Genomic DNA, 19,838 nt, shown 5'->3' with positions numbered 1-19,838 from the left:
CCTGCTACAGATATTCTACCCTTGATCTTTGAACAGAATGTTCTAGGCTGACAATGCAGTTTCTGGATTCAAGACAAGGGTAGTTATATGCCTTCAAAATATTGGTTAAAGCAAGCAAGCTTAAAAAAAAATAAAGTGCATCATTGGAAGGTAGCATCCCCTCACCTAGGGGGAATCTTATTACTGTGCTATGAAAAATAAATCCAGAAGGTGGAAAGTTGTAGAGAGTGAAATGCATTAGCAAATACAGATAAATTTGTTTTTAATAAAGGAGTTAATTTTCTTTCAATCCTATATAAAACAATAGCAATTAAAAACTTCATTTTTGAAAGTAAAATATTTACATATGAACAAGTAACTGTGCAAAATTTACATGAAAAAAATGGAAAGACAGGATTTCCTAAAAGACAAAATAAAAGGTGTAACAGTTGTCAGGTGTTGATAAAAATACTGATCAGCATTCAGTTTACACGCAAGAGAGTTAAATTCTAACATGAGAGTTCACACAAGAAAGCCAAAGTATTTACAGTCATAAAAGTACTATCAATAGACAATTTAATACAATAACCTCTGAAAATATAAAGAACCAATTAGTATATTTGTAATAAAAAAATAGGTACAAAGAAGGGACTTTGCTCTGGACATCTTTAAAGTAGGCCCACAGCTTGCATACAGTCTTTTAGCAAAATAATTATAGTTTACATAGCCATTTTTTATGTTATGTGCCAAAAATTATGTACAATTACTGACAAAATACACCAACCATTTTTCAACACTTGATTCACACTGAGAAAGTCTTTTTGATGATTCCTCTCAACTTTGATTTTATTTTAACCTAAGCTTTCACTTTAGCTAAAAACACAGTGCAAGTAAAATATATTTATGCTGAAAAGGTTTTTTTCTTTTTTTTTTTTTCTTTTTTCCTTTTTTTAAACTTTACAGCTTTACAAACTATAGCAAATAAAATGCATTTTTACAGATGCAGATAAAAACATTCAGAAGTAACCCTCCTTTATGGGATTTCAGGGCCTCTAGTAAGCAATAATGTGATTAAAAATTGAGGTTATGTTTCAATTAATTGTATATCCCTCTAGAATTTGAACATTTGGGGGAAGATAAATATTCTTAAAAATCAGTTTGCTTTGCTAACTGACTGTTTAAAAAAAGATAAATGAAATGAGGTCATCTGCTGTAGACATATACCTATGTAATCAATTTAGTTAAGTAAAACTGAACTATAATGCACAATTAATGTTGAAACTGCTACAGGTATGACAAAGGGTAGCTAGTTATTTGCTAAACGATTCCGTCAGTCTTTATATATGGCTTGTTTGGCAAGAAGGCCACTCAATCAAGAGATGAGTTAAGTTTAATTGTCCATTTATAGTATCCACAGGCCTTGTAAGTATCCTCACTGTTACAGAAACGTATTTCTCTTGTACTGAAGAGTTTTTTTATAAACAGGAATATAAAACTGTTCCATGTAAAGAGGTGGTTGTTTTTTAAACAATATCCCATTTGCTTGTTACAAAAAGGCGTAATCTGCAAATATATAAAAAATGTCCTCAGGCGTGTCTCCGTCAAAAATACCTTGATCTTTCCCATTTTACTTAAGGAATGCTTTGTATAGCAATAGTGAATGGCTTGTCTCTCGCTCATTTTCTAAACAAAATATGAGGTCCCTGAGGTTCACCCGCGTTATCCTTTGTCGCGTAAACTGTCTGGTTGTTCCAACTCCAGAGCTGCCTGGGACCGCTGTACTTGTACTGGACCCCTGGAGGCAAGAAGAAAAGCTTTAGTCAGAATGTTTAAACATCCAGAGAGAATGTTTTGCGCCAATAACTTGTGACACTTTTACAAACGTGCGATATAAAGTGAGGGGCTGCTCGCAGAAAGATATCCACTACTGTATGCCATTACATTACCAGGATTTTCAGAACCCAATGAAGTGTAACTTAACTGTTTTTCTCCAAGCATCATCAGGAATAAATCATGGGGGGCACAGCTCATCCATCTGATATAATTGAAACAAGCTGGAGTACTTTTACCTAAAACTACATTATTAGATCATAGGCGCATGTACACACTCTTCTGCAGTAGATTTAGTACATTTCAAAACATCTGTACTATCTAAAAGTTAAGAGATGATTTTGAGGGGTCAGCAGGCAGGCTTCAGGTGAGGACCCTCCTTCCAGCTAGCTGCTGGGGAACTTAACTATCAGATTTTTTGCCCCCAGAAAGCTTCTACAGACTGCTCCAAAGCAAATTCTTTCATCTAATCTTCTACAGCTAACTTCAAACAAAGCACATAACCTACAGTGACTCCTACTGGGTCATCAATTTCCCTAATTTCAGCAAAACTATCCATCCCTTTTGAAAACAAACTTGCGTATCAAAAGGGTCAGAGGCTCGCAAGATTACCAGTCAGAGTGGTTAAACACTGGAGTAAATTGCCTAGGGAGGTTGTGGAATCTCCATCATTGGAGATATTTAAGAGCAGGTTAGACAGACATCTACCAGGGATGATCCAGACCATGCTTGGTCCTGCCTTGAGGGCAGGGGACTGGTCTGGACTGATCTCTCGAGGTCCCTTCCAGTTCTAGTGTTTTATGTTTCTAGGATTCTAAGACCAAAGGTCGGCTGTCCAAGCATTTCTTTTGTTCTCACAACACATTCACCTCTTATCCCACACTTCCATTCAGACAGCAACACTGCAAACATGCAACTATTTGCCCTTGCCTTTCAGGAAAGAAGATTTTCCAAGTTACATGTGGTTTGGTTTTCAGCTGGCAGTGATTAAACATACAAAGCTGCAGTCAGCAGCACTTTCAAATCCTAGGGGTTTGTCAAATTGGGGTAACAGTTACACAGGGGAAGATATTTTGCTGGCAAAGAGCAGCATAGCACAATGAGCAGACAAACTCCTGAGGTTCTAGCCATCAACCTGCAAAAATCTAGTTTGTTTATTGTCCACACCGTCTGTTGGAAAAAGCTATTCAAATCATGTCTCTAAACACAGTTTAGTAGATGCTGGCACTGCACAGATGTAGCTATAAAATAGTTTTCAGAAGTGCCTGAGTGATGTAGGCTCCTCAATCCCATTTTAAAAAGTGACTCATCATGGTGAGAGCTTCATTGCCTCCACCCCAGGCCAACTCCTTTAGAAAAGGACTCCTTTAGTAAAAGGACTTCAGTTGTAAAGGGTCCCTAAAGACTAGTATCTGGCTTGGGGGAGACTCTCCTAAGTGCGGGGACCGTGGAAGTCTGCCATAAAACTGCTTTCTGAGGACTGCTTCTCAAGCCTTAGCAGTGTGTCTAGACTACAGGGTTTTGTCGACAAAAGTGGACTTTTGTTAACAAAACTATACCTGCGTCTACACTACCGCCGAGTTCTGTCGACATGACAAAACTGCCGAGTTCTGTTGATTTTGACGGTGGTAAACCTCATTCTATGAGGAATAACACCTTTTGTCAACAGAAGGCGTTATTGCATCTACACTGTCCTTTGCGTCTACACTCTCATGTCGACAAAGCGGCTTGCTTTGTCAACAGAATTGGATACAGTCTAGACGCTCTTTGTCGACAGAAGCTTTGTCGACAGTATCTGTCGACAAAGGCTCTGTCGACAAAAGCCTGTAGTCTAGACGTACCCTTAGTGTATGAAGGCAGGGTGTACCCAGGGCAGGCCCTCGCCCACAGGTCGGGGGGGGGGGGGGGGGACTAGCTGTCATAATTGAGAAAGGCCCCCAGAGCTTCATGTGTTATACTACAAGCACCAGAGCAGTCCATGATCAGGAAAGCACAAAGATGCTTTAAAACCGCCATAGCTCAGCACAGATTTTCACTAGTAGGAGATGAATTCCTATTAAACTTTCAATTGGATTTAGGCTCAGTCCCAGATGATTTTGGTATTTAGATCATCTTGTTTGTCTCCTATGTGTAGATTAGTCAGGAGTAATTTATTGAACACACAGAAGTGGGGAACTCAAGATAGATTTACCTAAAGAACAGTTACTTGCCCTACAGTAACCGTGGTTCAAGATACTGTAATCAGTATGGCTCCCATGGCTGGTGTGCATGTATCACAGTTGCATAAGACTGGATTTTTAAAAAAATCTGTCAGAGGCACCATTGCATCTGGTGCTACCTCTGCTCCATGTGAGTATCCATGAAAGAACAAGACTTATGCCAAGCAATTTCCTTGCAATTAGGAGCTAATGTTTTCTTCCTTAAACTCCAGTAAGAACACGATATGGGAGCAGGAGGATAGAGGCTCATTTTCTAGTCCCAGGCTCAGCCTTCTATATTACCTCCTTCTCCCAGCTACCCAAGTGGTGAGTTAATTACCTCACAAACTCATCAGGCTGTCTACAGGTGCAATTTTGTATCTAGAAGCCTGCAAATTTGTGGATATCCATGGATGTCAATGCGGATAGCTGCGGCTCATTTTTGCAGCTACAGATGTAGCTACAGATTGTAACTAAGCAGGGCACTACTCATCTATGCACTAGGCCAATAATCCTGTCAAAGAGGAAGCTATATTGGTTTGGTATGATTTGCACTAGATACACCTAGAGTCTTGGTACTTACCAACTGATTATTTATTCCAGTATCTTTTCAGGTATCAGCGTTAAGCTGAATGGTCTATAACTCCTTAGATTTTCTTTATCAGAGGGGTAGCCGTGTTAGCCTGAATCTGCAAAAGCGGCAAGGAGTCCTGTGGCACCTTATAGACTAACTGAAGTGTTAGTGTTAGTGAATTGCAGATCTAAAAGTAGCCATCCTGCAGCAAAAAAACTTCAAGACCAGACTTCAAAGAGAAACTTCTGAGCTACAGTTCATCTTCAAGTTTGACACAATCAACTCAGGATTAAACAAAGACTGTGAATGGCTAGCTAACTACAAAAGCAGCTTCTCTCTTGGAATTCACACCTCCAGATCAGCTACTAGAAGTGGGCCTCATCCTCCCTGATTGGATCTACCTCATCATCTCCAGCCTGATTCTGGCCTGCATGTATGCATCTAACGAAGTGGGTCTTTGCCCACAAAAGCTTATGCTCCAACACTTCAGTTAGTCTATAAGGTGCCACAGGACTCCTTGCCGCTTTTGTAGATTTTCTTTGTTCCCCTTTTTAAAGGTAAGTACCATGTTTGCCTTTTGCCAGCCTTTGGAGAGGTCATCCATCTTCCATGAGTTCTTGAAGATAGTTGCTAACAGTTCTAAGACGGTTTCAACTAGTTCTTTAAGCATCTGAGGATGAATTTCGTCAGGACCTCATGCCTTGTTTATATCTAACCTGCCTAAATATTCTTTAACCCTTTCTTTCCCTATTTAGATTTGCATTCCTTCCCTCTTGTTAACATTAATCATTATGGAGTATAGGGTCACTATTTATCTTTTAAGGACTAGTCAGTGCTAGAAGCACTACAGCAGTGCAGAGGTAACATCTCTAGTGAAAACACTTTATGTTGAGGAGAAAAAGCTCTGTCAGCATAACAAAAAGCACCTCTGCAAGTGGTGGTAGCTATGTCTGCGGGAGAAGCTTTCCCACAGACATGGTGCTATCCATATCAACACAGTGTAACTTACATAATTCGGGGGGTGGCTTATTTACAACTAAGTAACAAAAGTTCAGATGTTTACATGCTTTTTTGTGACGTCTTTAAAAAGAACATAAGAATGGTCATACTGGGTCAGACCAAAGGTCCATCTAGCCCAGTAGCCTGTCTGCCGACAGTGACCAGCACCAGGTGCCCCAGAGGGGGGTGGACCAAAGACAACGATCAAGCGATTTGTCTACTGCCATCCTTCTCCAGCCTCTGACAAACAGAGGCCAGGGACATCATTTATATCCCCTGGCTAATAGCCTTTTATGGACCTAACCTCCCTGAAATTATCTAGCTTATCTTTAAACTCTGTTATAGTCCTAGCCTTCACAGCCTCCTCTGGCAAGGAGTTCCACAGGTTGACTACACGCTGTGTGAAGAAGAACTTTTTTCATTCGTTTAAAACCTGCTACCCAGTAACTTCATTTGGTGTCCTCTAGTTCTTCTATTATGGGAATTAATAAATAACTTTTCTTTATTCACCACACCACTCATGATTTTATTTACCTCTATCATATCCCCCCTCCATCTTCTCTTTTCTGAACTGAAAAGTACCAGACACTTTAACTTCTCTTCATATGGGATCCGTTCCAAACCCCTAATCATTTTAGTTGCCATTTTCTGAACCCTTTCTAAGGCCAAAATATCTTTTTTGAGGTAAGGAGACCACATCTGTACACAGTATTCAGCAGAGGATTTTTGGTATCAAGCCCTTGCCCACATCCACACTTACGAAGCCTCCCCTAGTAAGAACCTCTTCAATTTCAATGAGCACCTCAGTCAGGTCGATATCTTCAAGTTAACCAGAATTTTCTTATTCTATAGGAAGCCATAATTATCAATAGTATTTAAACAATCATGCTGTCAGGAGCAGCAACTCCAGGTCTGTGTGGGGCTGCGGTGCTGAGAGATCTGATTGAAACAGTCCAGGCGCTGGAGTGGATGCTAAATGGATATGTGTAAGAGATTTGTCAACCAAAATGCTCTCTGCCAATCAAAGACAATGGGAACGGCCATGGACTTGTCTCCTGATCCTGCAGACTAATCTGGAAGCCAGGGAATTGGTGAAAAGGCATAGAGGAACCCTTCACTCTTGCCTCGAAGCCCATATGGTGGAGTGCTAGCAGCCAGTCTGATAGGTCCTTTTCACCTCTCCGGTTCCCACTCCCGGTCTGACAGCATGAGCTGTCCAGGGTCCTGCAGCTCCCTCACCCAGCAAGACACATCATCCACTCCTCCAAGCTCCAGCCAGGAACTGACTGATTCTGGCCCTACAGCTCTTTTTCTGTGTGCCTGCTGGACTCTGATTGGTTGCTTTGTGGGGCCTCCCTCATTGGCTGCTTCTCCACAATCACTCTAGGACACTGGAGGACTTCTCTTCAGCTCCTCTGGCACGGGAGGTAGCAGGACAGCAGGGCCTTCCAGTGGGCCTCAGAGCTGAATCACCCATCACATGGCCCATGAGAGAAGCGTGCTGGGATGATTTGTGGTTGGCGAGGAAGCATGCCAGGTTGTTGCTGACTCCTGAGTCATTAAAGACCACTGATATCAGCCCACTTTAATGAACCCAACAGCCTCTAGACACAAAGGGCAGGTATCCCCTTGTTTGCTTATGTAGTACATAATGCCAATCTTCAGACAACACAGCAACAAGTTTCAGAAGACTGGCAGGCCAGACTAATAGCTCTGGGGTTCAGTATGTTCATCTGCAACTCCACATTGTTCACTGGCAAAGCAATGTCATTAGTATCCTTTGTGGCTGTGTCAGGAGAGGACCATGGGTATCTAGTCTAGGGCTGCTCTCAGACTGTAAAAGGGAAGATATCCTTGCTCAATGCTAGGGAGAAAGTGCAGTCTGGTGATCAGAAATAGTATTCCTCAAAAGTTGTGCTGAGAAATTATATCCAGCTCCAGTTGTGGGACCAGCACTGCACTGATGTCTCTGGAGGGGATCTTGAAAGATGTACCCCAGTGCCATAATCATGGCAGCTGCTGGGGCCTTCATCAATGCTGATGCCTTCAGTGCCAGTTTACTCAGTGCCACTCTCTTGATGACATAGGTGTCCTAACCTTAGAGAGGAAATGAGGCATCACTCCTCAATGTTTGGCACAGTGCACGGTCTCCACTCAGCTCTCTCTTTCAGCCTCAGCCTTATACTGTACACCACCCTCAGATCCAATAACGTTATCAGTACCAGAGGGGCCAGTGCCAAGTCTGATGGTACTGATGTAGAACAGATAGCCTGCTTCAATATTGACACAGCCATGCCTGATGCCGACAGCCTGGTACCAGTGTGATCATCATGGATGTGGATGGTATCAGTTTTGCCAAAACTGTCTTGCCTACTGACACAGACCTAGACCTGCTGGCTGCCTCACACTAATAGAAGGAAGACATGCTGGGGCTTGGATGAACAGCTTTCTCTTCCCTGAGTTTAAAAAAAAAAAAAAAAAAAAAAAAAAAAAAGCCAAGTTTAAGTCCAGCATAATCAGGCAGGCACCTGAGATCAATTAGAGCTTGCTAGAAGCTACAGGCTAATTAGACACCTGCAGCCAATTAAGGACTGTGGAGTTGCTTTAAAAGGTCTCCCCCCAGGCAAGGGAGGGGGAAGGAAAAGAGCAAGGGCTGGAAAAAGGAATTGCAGTATAGAAGAGCTGTATGGGTGCGAGATGAGGTCTGCCTAGCAAGTACCAAAGGAAAAGTACTGGGAGGGATTGTTTGGGGAAGTGACCCAGGGAAAAGCTGCCAGATTGAGAGTGGCAGCAACTCTGCCAGTTGTTGCTGCCTTACGGGTCCCTAGGCCAGAACCCGGATTCCCCCCAAACCTTCCCATGACATCTCAATCTCCCATGAAGGGAGATCAGGACTCCAGAGGGGACTTTACCCCAAACTTATGAACTAGCCTGTGATGAGAATGGCTCAGTAGGCTCTGGCTCCTGTCTCTAGTAAAGAGAAAGAGACCATGTGGGGGGCCACAACGAGCTTTGCCACACTACCTTTTTTCACTGCTAGACCATGCAGTGGTGCATCTACTTGGAGGAGCACTCATAGGGTAAGTCTACACAAGTTTTTTCGGAAAAATGGTTGTCCATGCTGCAATTGAGTTTTCGAAAGAAAAACTGAAAGAACAGAGGGGATTTTCCAGCATTGGTAATCCTCTTTCTATGAAGAAGCCTTTTTCTGGAAGAGTTCTTTCGAAAAAAGGCATGTGTAGATGGGAAAGAGGGAGTTCTTTTGGAAGAAGAGGGAAGAGGAAAAAGTACAGGTGCCCTGGTAGTCGCTCTGTCCATAGCAATCACAGTTTAAATGCAAGATAGCATCCATTCAGTGTGGACGCTATCTTTCAAAAAAGCAGATCATTTTCTCGATGCGCTTTGGCAGTGTGGACGTGCTCTTTTGGAAGATCTCTTCTGGAAAAGCTTCTACCGAAAGAAACCTGAAGTCTAGATGTAGCCACAGAGAGAGGATAACCCTTTAGGTTCCTTGCAACTGAGTCTAAGGTGAAGTCCATCAATTGATCAAACAGGTGTAGTTTCAGCCATGTATGCCTTGACTTGTGAGTCTTCAATGAGATGGATTTACACACTAAGAACTTCGATTATGTGGTTCTCTCCCAGACAGAAAAGGCACTGCCTATATGCTTTAATGAGAGGAAGGAGTTCACACTGTATGTCAGGTAGGGTTTAAACCCTAATGGTTTAGAGACTGCCTCAGCAGTTGGCATGAAATGCCTTACCAAGTTGGTCAGGGAGGTAATCAGAGGGTATACTTTTGGGGGGGGGGGGGGGCGGAGGGGGAGAACGAGGGTAAACATCCAAATCAGTGAATTTATCAAAAAGAAGAGGGGCACGTAGTATTTCTTCAGCTTCATTTTCTAGAATCAGTTTGAAGCTTTGAGAAAGATAGCAGGTTGGACACTCACCAGATACCACTTGTGACAGTGTGATGGAAAAAGGGAAAGGCAGGAAGATTGTGGATTTTCTGTTCCTTAAGCCCTTGAATGGAAATATGAGGCTGCATGTCAGATTCCAGCTGACACTGCTATTAAAAAAAAAAATCCATTCTCGCATGCTGTACGTGCATGCACACCTACCCGAGTTTCCATGCTTACATACTACACGAACATCACCAGTTTATTTTACACACAAGTCTCCAGAGAGGAGAGAAAGACTGTTGCCCTGACTCTCCACTATAGAGAATTTCTGCGTGATTAAACACTTGTTTAGGTGCAGTGGGAAGAGTATGCTTCTTAGACCTAAGGCAACATGAAGACAACTATGGTAATAAGAATAAGGAAATGGAGAAAGCAGAATCCAAATAAAAATTAAGGACCCCATTAGAGAAAGCCTGGGAACATGCTAAGATGTAAAGAGGCATTAAAAGGCAAAATTACATTTTCCATAAAAGGTACTAATATTAAGAAACCTATCAAATGAATTTAATATTAACCAGTTTGATGGAAATAAATACTGGTGCTTATGTGAATAACTGAACTGGAAAACAGGCTGGAACACACTGCACATGGATGGACATCAAGTGTTTTCTTGTTACAGGTTAAAAATATTCAGATAGATGTAGAGACATGGTATGACCAGCAGATGGCATTCATAAGCCAAGAAGTCTGCTTGTGCCTTAATTTTAAAAAGGTTTTATTATCTTGACTACTACTGCTGCTTTATAATACACCCTTTTAAAACATGACAAGCAAAACCTTCCAGGTGGGATGGAAATATATTACACTTTTAGAAGTTTGTTTTATTAAGAATTATTTAAATAAACGTAGTTAGTTGGTTTTCATTTTATGTTTTGTTATCATTTCATTTTATTTGAAAGGTGCCAGTGTTTTATTGGAATACTGCAAGCAGGGCATTCTGTTTAACATAATCCTTGGGAAATACTCATTTTCCTATACTAGATGACACATCAGGAAGATCTCAAATATGTTCTCTAGTTGGCTCAAATATCAGCTATGTCTTTTTAAAATGGAACTACAGGTCTGTTCTGCAGGAAAAAATTATATAACAGAGATTGAACAAAGATTACAGTACTTTAAAGCCATGTGAATGAAATACTAAGAAATGGACTGCAATACAATCCTCTACACTGCAAAGCAATCTATCAGTGTTCAGACTACATTATTGATTAAGAAACTAAAGTGCTTGGGATTAGCGTTCCCTCACCGGCACTTTATACTGTTCAGTACAGCTATTTCCAGTATACTCAGACTTGTGTTTTTCAAGCAGATTAACAAGGTTCATTGGCTAACCAGATAAATAATTATCCTAATTACAGAAGAAAAGGGCCAGCTCCTCAGAGGTGTAGGAGCCTAAAGGTGCAGATAGGCACTTACTAGGCACTTTAGAAGTGTCAAACCTGCACTAACTTAAGGAGTGCCTCTGTGGATCTTTAGGCTCTTTAACAGAATCGTAGAACACTAGACCTGGAAGGGACCTCGGAGATCATCAAGTCCAGTCCCCTGCCCTCGAGGCAGGACCCAAGAACTGTCTAGATCATCCCTGACAGGTGCCTGTCTAACGTGCTCTTAAATATCTCCAGTGATGGAGATTCCACAACCCCCCTGGGCAATTTACTCCAGTGTTTAACCACGTTGTCAGGCAGGAAGTTTTTCTTGATGTTCAACCTAAACCTCCCTTGATGCAATTTAAGCCCATTGCTTCTTGTACTATCCTCAGAGGCCAAGGAGAACAATTTTTCTCCCTCCTCATGATAGATACCCTTTTACATACTTGAAAACCACTATCATGTCCCCTCTCAGTCTTCTCTTTTCTAAACTAAACAAGCTCAGTTCTTTCAGTCTTCCCTCATAGGTCATGTTTTCTAGACCTTTAATCATTTTTGTTACTCTTCTCTGGATCTTCTCCAATTTCTCCACATTTTTCTTGAAATGTGGTGCTCAGAACTGAACACAATACTCCAACTGAGGCCTAATCAGCACGGAGTAAAGCAGAAGAATGACTTCTCTCATCTTGCTCACAATATTCCTATTAATGCATTCTAGAATCATGTTTGCTTTTTTTGTAAAAGCATCACACTATTGACTCATATTTAGCTTGTCATCCACTATGACCCCTAAATTCCTTTCAGCATTACTCCTTCCTAGACAATCACTTCCTATTCTATATGTGTGAAACCAATTTTTCCTTCCAAAGTGGAGTGCTTTGCATTAATCCTTATTAATCTTCATTCTGTTTACCTCAAACCATTTCTCTTGTTTGTCCAGATAGTTTTGAATTACAGGCAGTCCCCGGGTTACGTACAAGAGAGGGACTGTAGGTTTGTATTTAAGTTGAATTTGTACTTAAGTCGGAACTGGCGTCCAGATTCAGCCGCTGCTGAAACTGACCAGCGGCTGACTACAGGAAGTCCGAGGCAGAGTTTCTCTGCCCCGGGCTTCCTGGAATCAGCCGCTGATCAGTTTCAACAGCGGCTGAATCTGGACACCTGGGACAGAGCAGCTGGGGTACTGCTGGGTTGGTCCAGTAGCGCCGCTCCTAGGCGCTACTGGACCGACCCAGCAGCACCCCAGCTGCTCTGCCCCAGGCGTCCAGATTCAGCCACTGCTGAAACTGACCAGCAGCAGCTGAATCAGGACGCCTGGGGCAGAGCAGCTGGGGTGCTGCCGGGTCGGTCCAGTAGCGCCTAGGAGCGGCGCTGCAGGATCAACCGGCAGCGCCCCAGCTGCACTACCACAGGCGTCCGCGAAAAAAGCCTGGTCTGCTGGGGGAGGAGGGGCGCACTAGCTGCACCCCTCCTCCCCCCCCCCCCCCAGCAGACCATGGAGACGTAGGCGGCGGGACCGAGATGCGCCGCGGTGCCGCCCAGGTCCTCCGCAGCTTTGCTCCGCGTCTCCCTGGTCTGCTGGGCCCCCCCCCCCCCCCCCTCCAGCAGACCAGGGAGACACGGAGCAAAGCCATGGAGGACGCAGGCGGCGGGACCACCCAGACGCGCCGCGGTCCCGCCGCCCGCGTCCTCCACGGCTTTGCTCCGCGTCTCCCTGGTCTGCTGGGCCCCCCACAGCAGACCAGGGAGACGCAGAGCAGCATTTCTCGCCCCGGAGGACGCGGGCGGCGGGACCGCGGTGCGTCTGGCGGTCCCGCCGCCGGCGTCCTCCAGGGCGAGAAAAGCCCCGTTCGTAAGTACAGATCCGACATAAGTCGGATCCGCGCAACTCGGGGACTGCCTGTATGACCCTATCCTCCAAAGCAGTTTTAATCCCTCCCAGCCTGGTATCATCTGCAAACTTAATAATTGTACTCTCTATGCTATCATCCAAATCATTAGAGATATTTAAAAGAATCAGACCCAAAACAGACCACTGCGGAAATGCTTAGGCCCAGACTATAAAAAGTAAGGAAAGGAAAATGACACCTGTATTACATAATATAGAGAGCTTAACACTATAAAAGGTGTGACCAGAAACAGCTGATTTGTGGCATATGAGGCATTAAGAGGATTTTTTTGCTAACTCATTAATTAAATGAACTAGTTAGGTATGAAATACCTAAGATTACTGCAATCTGTTTTACTGAATTCTAAAGAGGTGACTTTACATGCAATTAAGATTCAGAATTTCTTTGACATCAAAAGCTCACATTTACAAATCTGTGTCTAAGTAGTGACAAACCTTATTTTCCACACTTCTTGTAATATGCCCTAACTACAAAACTGTATACAAATGGTGACAAGTGGAGCTCAATTTAAAAACGTCAAGTGAAACACAGCAAAGGCACAGCTGTAAAGCTATCAGATCAAAAGCAGCTGGTTCTTAATTGATCAGACAAAAGATTAGATTTCTAAGGGAACCAGTTGCTAATTGATTAACTGGTAACTGATTAATCTGAGACAACTAAATTAGCCATATTTAGTCAGAATACATCAAGCATTCCCAGTAAATGCTTGATGTATTCTGACTAAAAGAATAAGGTGGCACAGTCAAGAACGTAGAAAAGTGGATGATACCAACACTGGCACATACAGCTACAGAGACTATTCCTGAATGTCATAAGAATCCTAAGTTTTAATTACTTGACATATTTCTCAGAGCATATTAATTTTTATAGTCTTAGATAAGAGTGGGTCATCTTGCAATTTTTACTGTTGTTTTGCACTGTTATAATTGACCCATATATCTTTATTGGCTTAGATTTTTATATAAATTCTTCTCTCCCTAAACTGTGTATTAGAATGACCCCGAACACTCATAGTTATGTTAAAAGATACTTAGCATGCTAGCTAGAATGGGCAACTTTTATTTGCATGCTTTCATTTGTCAAGATATAATTTACTATTATATTTGCATAACCAAGTCCACATTATAACATAGTAACACATGCCAGAATTATTACTTCAAGAGTTAAATAAAAAACACACAAGAGGAACTATACTTAAACAAAAAAGGCTTATTTTCATGCCAATTTTACAAATACAGGATGTTTAATACAGAAAATGATACACAGGAAGAAATATTTAAATGTTTCTATACTGCTAACAGTGTTCCATGATCTATCAGTTGGAAAGCAACCTCTTTGCCATCCACCAGTAAAAAATTACAAAGCAAACCCTTAGAACTGCATGTACTCCAAGAAATTGAAATTCTTTTAAGCATTACAGAAATTGTACTTTCAACAGGAAACACTTACTCTATTTCCTGTTTATTAGCAAGTCTGCAAATGCACCAGAGCATAGAGCACACACAAAAAATGGAGTATACTGCTGACTTAAAATACAATGTAAATCTCCTCAGCTACTTCCGCTCCCTGTGTAAATATCTAGTGCCCAGCAGAAAATACAAGTGAACAATTAACACTCACTTAAAAAATGATTGAATGCATGCCCTTAATGTCAAAAAATAGAGCTTGTCCAAAATTGCAAGAAAAATATTGGCAAAATAAGTAGTTAGAAAATCTTCAAATTGTATAGATGTTCCTGGTGCCTAATTCAGTGATGATTTCAAACTACTTTGCTTAGTCATTTTTGCACAGCAGTGGTCTCAATGACATTAACAGCTCATAGAACACTAGAATAGAGGAAATCAGTTACCTTGTAGTAATTGGAAGTTCAAGATGTGTGATCCCCTATCTTTAGGCACACACCCCATGCACACAGAGGTGGAGAATTTTGAAAGCAGAGTCCATTGGTCTGTACATATGCTCTGGCTCAGGAGATAAAGGTGTTGGGCAGGCCACAGCTAGACTGCGAGGATCTATCGGAAAAATATATGCAAAATGCGCTCTGCATTTTGCGTATCTTTTTCCAATTCTTTTGTCAGAAGAGGCTTTTCTGAAATTTGGCCAGTCTAGACTGGGCCAAATTTCAGGGAAAAAAAAAACCCTCTTTCAAAAGCCCCCTTCTTCCTCGAGGGCTTCTGAAAGAGCACATTTGCTCTTCCGCAAAAAGAAGCAGAAGAGCAAATGCGTTCCTTGGAGGTGCTGGAGGTTTTTTTGGGATACCTCTGGTATCCCAACGCCCCCTCCCAGGTTCAAAGTTCAAGTTCCACTGAAGAACAGGCTTTTTATAGGAAGGAAGGTTCTGATTAGGCCTTTTTACTGTATGGCGGAGGTGTTCCTCATGGCTACGTCTAGACTACAGCGCTTTTCTGGGATACCAGAGGTAGTCTGGAAAAGCACTGCCACGTCCAAGGAACGCATCAGCTTTTCCAAAAAAAATTTTGGAGGAATAAGGGATGTGCTGAAAGAGCAGGTTCTTCCGAAATTTGGCACAATGTAGATGTGCCAAATTTTGAAAAAGCCTCTTTCAGAAGAAAAGCAGAAAAAGATACGCAAATTGCGCTTAATTTGCGTATCTTTTTCCAACTTTTCTTTGTAGTGTAGACATAGCCTGTGTAATGATAAGATTGTAGAGGGGACAGAAATGTAAACTTTATCATAAAACCAGAATGGAGGAAATTCAACAACTACCTGTCCATTTTTATTGTACTCCAGATATTGAAAGAGTGCTTGATGACCCACAAAAGGTACATAGGACTCGGAAAGTGTTGGACTTAGAATCAGAGAGCTGGAAGAGAACTCAGGAGGTCATCGAGTCCAGCTCCCTGCCCAATCCCAACTAAATCCAACCCAGCCAGGGCTTTGTCAAGAGACCAAGTAGAGCGGGAGACTCCAGGAACATGGATGTCTGCTCTTTCTGGAGTGAGAGGGGTCCTTTCCACTTCAACTGCTGGAGATGCAGTAGAGATTGTTTTGCCAAAGCCACTGAAGACAAAGACAGTACTGCAAGTAACTGATGCTCTTGGTGATGCACATACAAGAGTTTGCAATGTACCACAGGCACTAGGTGACACTGAATTGCAGTCCAGTATAAGTGGTACCCTAGACATGCAAGCTTTCTTATCATGCCTCAGACTTAATATATACTTGGGTCTCCTGGGCTGAGACTTGCTTGGTTTAAGTAGGGCTTAATCTAACTTCTTCAAAGTAGATCTGGAGGAAAGCTTGGCCTCATGTTTTGAGAATGTTCAAGGAGTGTCAGGTAAGCAGAGAGCAATCTGTGGAAGCAGATTCCTTAGCTCCCATGTTCGACCTTGTAGCAGGAGATTCACTCCTTGTTGAGTCAGACTGATGTATTGGGGGCAGGGAGGATGCCCCCAACCTGGGTCTGAGTGCAGCTTCATGGCCTTTTCCATTAGCTGTTTCCTAAGGCAAAGTATCCATCCTTCCCAGGTATAAGGAACCAATGGCAGATATTGCACCTTGATACGATGTGGGCTTCCCTGAGGCAATATGAGCAACACTGATGGTTGTCAATGACTGAGAAGGATCATGGACAGGAAACACAAATTTTGACACCTGGAGTTAAGGGCATAGGCCAGTACCAGGTTGGGGAGACTAACTATAAAACACAAACTATCAGATAAACCCTCTAGAACTATAAAAATGGTTTACAGATATCTAAACAGTCACAGATAAAGGAGAAAGCTGAAGCTACAGATTGACCCAGACCCTACAGCAGTGATCAGTCTGCCCAGCCCCTTTATCTCCTTAGTTGGATGCATGAGATGAACCTGGGTGCATGTGTGAGTCACTGGCCACGACTTTCAAAATTGTCCAGATCCAAGGACATCAAAAGCATATGCATACCCACAGCAGAATACACATAAGGACTCGCACTCAAAGAGGGGTACATTTACACGGAAAGCTAATTTCCCATGTGGGTAGACAGACATACACTAGCTCTGCTCCAGCTAGCACCCTAAAAGTATCCATGTAGACAGGACTGGAACAGATGGCAGCCTGGACTAGCAATCCAAATATACATCCCAGGCTGTACTGGAATTAGCATGCTAAAATGGCAGTGAAGCTAAAATGCCTGCCTACCTGAACTGGGAAGCACAAAGACATATCCAAAAAGGTGAGCAGTACAGAAAGTCCACAGTTTGGTTACTGTATGTATTTATTATTGTAACAGTAATGTCTGGCTTAAAGACAGCTTCCTATATGGAGTATCTAAATGACCAACTGTACTATCTTCCTGGTCCCTCCTCTGCATCACTGGAACATGTATCCTGCTGGAAAACTAATCTCATACACGTAACTGCAGGAAGATGCTCCTCCCAAAAACCCTTACAGGGGATTCCACTCTACTATGGAAGAGCCATATTTTGGCAGAGAGGGAAAAAAGACCATGCAGAGAGCAACCACTACCTCCTTTTCTTGTCAGTTTGCCTCCTCCAATTCTGTGGAGGCTGAACAGGGCTGGGATTGGGAAGGAAGCATGCTGCAAAGCTAGCACTTCCAAAATTTCCTGCCTTGGGCCTGATCCATTGTGTTCAGTTATGTTCTGCTGATGGCAGCAGTTCTAACATCTGTCCTAGTCTTTGGATTAAGTGAAAGTCTTACTGCGCTTTAAAATAATTTCTGCTGCTCAGAAAACTTTCAACAATGGAAGAGAATAATGAAAGGGAAAGTCTGTTACAGAGGATAAAGTAACAAAACCACAGCATATTTGCATGCAAGAGTTATACTGTACCTCTGTCCCTGATCCAGATCCTGGAGAATCCACTTTTCTTTTCTTTCTGGGACCAATTGCAGCTAACGCAGTTAAGTTGGCATCCCTCTGTCTCATTTGTGCTAGCTCTTGTTGCTGCATCTGTGTTTTTCACAACAGTCACAATTAATTTTTTTCCCTTCTGTTTTTCTGAGAACAACATTTAGATTGTTAAATGATATGCTCATCTGTACACATACCTCCTTGGCCTTCTGTTTCAATCTAAGCTGTTCTGGGTCTTCTTGTCTAGACCGAGACTGTATATTGGTAAATGGTGTTGGGAGGAAAAAGTACAGATATTAATAACATTATAAGAGAAGTTGACACTAAACTATAGTTTAGTTTTTTTGAAATTGTTTCATTGACTTTAATAGGAATAGAGGGTGCTCAGTATTTCCAAAAATTCAAACCAGTTTGTGGACACCTAAAAATAGATTTACACATCTAGCTTTGGGTTTCCAAATCTGGAATTTCTCCCCTTAATGTAAGGCTCTATAATACTTTATGGATCATCGCACTTGTGGCACCCAGCTTTTGTGGATTTATAAGGCACCTGTTATGGAAGATATGCTATCCATTCATCCAATAATTCATTTATCCAAAATCCAAACATCATTACTATGTTCACTGTTCTAGTATTTCAGTTAGATACCTGAAATCTTTGTTTTCATTTCTTTATTCAGAATCAGTATCCAGTTACAAACAGTTCCTATTTTGCATTTGCCTTAAATAATTAGGTTGCTTTCATTAAAATTCTACTTTTATGAAACTATGCATAAAGAAAGAGAAGATCTCTCTCCTGGTAGACACAAACAATTCTCAAGTATTTGTGTCTCTACCTATATGTGGAGGGGCCCAAATTACACAGATTGGCGCTTAGGATTTATTGTATTTGCACAAACAAATTAAATTTATGCCTGTGAAAAGGAAACAGGACCATGACCTTTGTGAAATGTTACCCCTTTGACATACAATTGCCCATCTAATTACGAACTTAAGTACCACAATTGCACATGTAAATCAGGTAACCAGTTGAACCATTCAACTGGTCATTTGTTAACTGGCCATTTGCACTAGCAATTATCCAATTTATGTAGGCAACTATTGTAACTGCTTCCTTAAAGAAATAGAAAAAACAGGATATAAGTCAACAACTCCCTACCATATCCATTAACTAGGATATTCTTTCTCCAATTCAAAATTTATTCTCTTGAGTTATTCTTTTCTCCAAGTAAGGCAGAAAGCGAAGGAAGACCAATGAGCTATAAAAACCATTATAGAAGTCCATCTCTTTTGCTCAGAGGAGTGCAAATAAAAATTCAGATTAAAATCCATTTTGATTTGTGTGAATGAAACGTGGCAGAGGAGGCTACATTACACCATTTACACAGCAGAGCTCTAACTAAAGTATGTGTTCCCCAAGCTCCATATCTGAGATTAAAAACACAGCTCTCTCTTTCACTGCATGTCTTATAGAATAAAAGGCAACCTGCTCTTTTGACGTCAAAGTGACACTTTGCAAATGTAAGTGAAATCCAAGCACTTGCCTTTGCTGCGCGCATTAAGATTTCCCTTTCTTGTTCATCTTTTCTCTGTTTTTCTATTTGATCAAGTTGTTCAAAGAACTTGAGCTGTGCCCGAACATCACTTGCTTGCTCATATCTTTCATCATCCTGAAAATGTGGTAAAAATGCTTTTCATTACAAATCTTAAAAACAAAGCTAGTAGCTTGTACTGCGCAGCTTAATAAGATCCCATGCTTTTAAGCTCAAATGCTCACTTAGTCTTTTTCAAACACCAAGTTTATCTTTAAAACCAGTCAAACTGGCTAAAACCCATTTTAAAAAAACAAAACAAGCACTCTGTACTGTTGTGTGGTCTCGTGAGGTTTTGACTTAAGTAATATTATCACATACATTTGGTTTTCAAACACATTTCACAGAGAATCCTTTTTAATTGCGCTCTGTGAGGCACAGTGTTCTATCAGTTCTTCCATGAATCATACCCAGAATTCACATCCATCTGATAACAGTCTGCCTCCTATGGAGAATTACAAACTATTTCTACTCCCAACCACATTGCAGCGGTGACAGGTGAAGGATGTTGATCAGACCAGCAGGAGACAGGCAAAAAAGGATGTTCATTTGGCTCTAAGCACCTTCCCACATAAAATGCATCGGGAGCAAATGCATGAGTAGAGGTGGGA

The 19,838-nt window shown here is 41.8% G+C and overlaps 1 protein-coding gene across 3 annotated transcripts in view; it reads right to left on the bottom strand.

Moving 5' to 3' along the window:
- Positions 1–245: 245 nt before the first annotated feature.
- The window catches only part of TAF4 (TATA-box binding protein associated factor 4), a 74,650-nt gene continuing 55,057 nt past the window's right edge, over positions 246–19,838 (bottom strand). For all 3 annotated transcript variants that reach the window (XM_075901105.1, XM_006126163.4, XM_025186158.2), the window contains 4 exons: positions 19,180–19,305; positions 17,833–17,889; positions 17,615–17,734; positions 246–1,774 (listed from right to left, as the gene is read on the bottom strand). In XM_075901105.1, coding sequence (XP_075757220.1) covers positions 1,607–1,774; positions 17,615–17,734; positions 17,833–17,889; positions 19,180–19,305 — 471 coding nt within the window. In that variant the 3' untranslated portion in view covers positions 246–1,606. The remainder of the gene's footprint in view (positions 1,775–17,614; positions 17,735–17,832; positions 17,890–19,179; positions 19,306–19,838) is intronic.

The sequence above is a fragment of the Pelodiscus sinensis genome, chromosome 18 (genome assembly GCF_049634645.1).
Source record: "Pelodiscus sinensis isolate JC-2024 chromosome 18, ASM4963464v1, whole genome shotgun sequence".
Lineage (NCBI taxonomy): Eukaryota > Metazoa > Chordata > Testudines > Trionychidae > Pelodiscus > Pelodiscus sinensis.
Note: the sequence above shows the minus strand (reverse complement) of the source record. Positions and strands in the feature narration are given on the sequence as shown.